The 1909-nt window shown below is 36.3% G+C and overlaps 1 protein-coding gene across 1 annotated transcript; it reads right to left on the bottom strand.

The window, feature by feature from the left end:
- Nucleotides 1–413: 413 nt before the first annotated feature.
- Nucleotides 414–1684, bottom strand: LOC140868170 (probable pectinesterase 56). Its single transcript, XM_073272908.1, has 3 exons — nucleotides 1480–1684; nucleotides 1184–1429; nucleotides 414–1033 (listed from the first exon to the last, which is right to left on the bottom strand). The coding sequence occupies exons 1-3, from the start codon at nucleotides 1682–1684 to the stop codon at nucleotides 414–416; spliced, it is 1071 nt and encodes a 356-aa protein (XP_073129009.1).
- Between the last annotated feature and the right edge of the window lie 225 nt (nucleotides 1685–1909).

Here is a 1909-nt window from a genome sequence, read left to right as displayed (position 1 = left end):
GATGTATATTGAGTTTAATGCATTCCCTTTGTTGATATATTATATCTCTGTAGATTATTTGGTGGTAATGCAGCGGAAAATCCCGTCTTTCTACTTGCCATCAGGCATTGGATCCTGAATAATCCTGATTTTTTGCATCCAAAAGATTGTATTATCTTTGCCATACTGTGGGATGTAAGCATCCTCAAAATAATCTTGTATATATATCATGAAATTTATGCGCAATAGTCACGAACCAAATATGGTCAGATTGCATCGAAAGTGGAATGTGTTATTAGACCAAAAACAGAGGACAAATAAGCAAGCAATTGTATAATGAATATGGGCCTAAAAAAACATAAAAGATGAAGCACTTACAATGCAGATTACATCTCAAACAAATTAAACAACCAACTTCAAAATACTCCGATTGATTAAGTAGAGAAATTTAAGTCATAATCTATATCTGGAAGTTTCCACTTCTTTTTGTCTAAAAACACTCTGAGGGAGAACTTGAATGCAACATTAATATCACCAATTTCCTCGACATGACTTATAGCTGCCCCGGGATCATAATTATAAGAAATCAAAACATGAGCAGTGTTTGGGAAAGTATTATTAACTAAAATGTAGTGTATTGATTCATCCAGATATGACTGAATCACTACAATTTTAGAATACATCCCCAATAATTTACCTAAGTATGATGTTGTTGATGAATTCTTCATTCGCTGTCCACCACCGACGGCGTAAAAAGAACACCGATCAAATGTGAAGTAGATGTTGGACGCAAAGAACATGCTAGATTGAGACGAAAATACTGTCTTCTCGCTTTCAGCAAAAAATCTACTTTTCTGGAAATATACAGCAGTGTATCCGGAAATCAGATTATTTTGGCCATGAACATCGCAACTGCGGTAAAATTGATTCCATCCTTTGGCTTTCAGCGATCCATTCACTCCTTTCAGCTTACAGTTGTAGAAAACTGAATAATTTGACCAATTTTCTACAGCAACACCGTTATTTTCCGTGTGCGCAATAGTAATATCACGAGCTAGAAACCGAACTCCAATGATCACTAGGATAATTCAAGATTTTTTCAAGAACCACAATATATAACATGAGCAGAGGCATATAAATTGGAGGAAAGACAAATTAAAGTGTAGCATATAGGCATGCTTGCTTAGTGTTGCAGCCGATTGACTTCCATCCAAACTCACATTCGAATCAATCACCGTTCGATCAATTCCCGCACCCTTAAGGACAATGTTGGTTTTGTGCGTGTCAACATTTATCAGCTCGTAATACTCTCCGCTTTCGATATTGATATGAACGGGGTCGTTGCTATTGCTTGGGGAAGCCTCCAAGGCTTCGGAAATTGATCGAAACTCTCCCTTACCATCTTTAGACTCTACAAATTCTATTTTAGAGTTTTTTCCTTTCCTATATACTAAGAAAAAATACAGTAAAACTAATAACAAGCATGATGATAATGCACACCAGGACTCTTACTACCCACCATTGACGGTATTCTTTCTGCATTCTCCGCCAATTGTCTGCTTGTTGGGTTAGAGTCAATGTAGGAAGAGGCTGCTGGGGAGAGTTGGGAAAGGAAAAATCTGAAGAAATTATCACCACCAATCGTCGTCGTCAGCGGACTGATCATATGATGCTTGTGGTGATGGGATAACAACCTCAATTTCATGTATGTCAGTATACGGACTATGGGAAGTGTATACATAGATTTTGGATTTGTAAAAGCTAGCTATAGAAAAAAAAATTATTTTTGTTTCATCAAAATCAATGTCATCATGTGCAGCAAACGTAGTTGGCCTGACATTAATGATTTGACTGCATAAATTAAATTCAATTGATATAAATTTTTAGTACCATTAATACATTGGTTATGTGATCAGTGGCCGAATAGAAA

The sequence above is a fragment of the Henckelia pumila genome, chromosome 1 (assembly GCF_033568475.1).
Source record: "Henckelia pumila isolate YLH828 chromosome 1, ASM3356847v2, whole genome shotgun sequence".
In the NCBI taxonomy this organism is placed as follows: domain Eukaryota; kingdom Viridiplantae; phylum Streptophyta; class Magnoliopsida; order Lamiales; family Gesneriaceae; genus Henckelia; species Henckelia pumila.
Note: the sequence above shows the minus strand (reverse complement) of the source record. Positions and strands in the feature narration are given on the sequence as shown.

Coding starts and splice junctions, on each gene's coding strand:
- LOC140868170 (XM_073272908.1), bottom strand. CDS start 1,684: ATGAAATTGAGGTTGTTATCCCATCACCACAAGCATCATATGATCAGT. Junction 1,430..1,479: donor GGTGGGTAGTAAGAGTCCTG/GTGTGCATTATC, acceptor ATTTTTTCTTAG/TATATAGGAAAGGAAAAAAC. Junction 1,034..1,183: donor GAATGTGAGTTTGGATGGAA/GTCAATCGGCTG, acceptor TTCGGTTTCTAG/CTCGTGATATTACTATTGCG.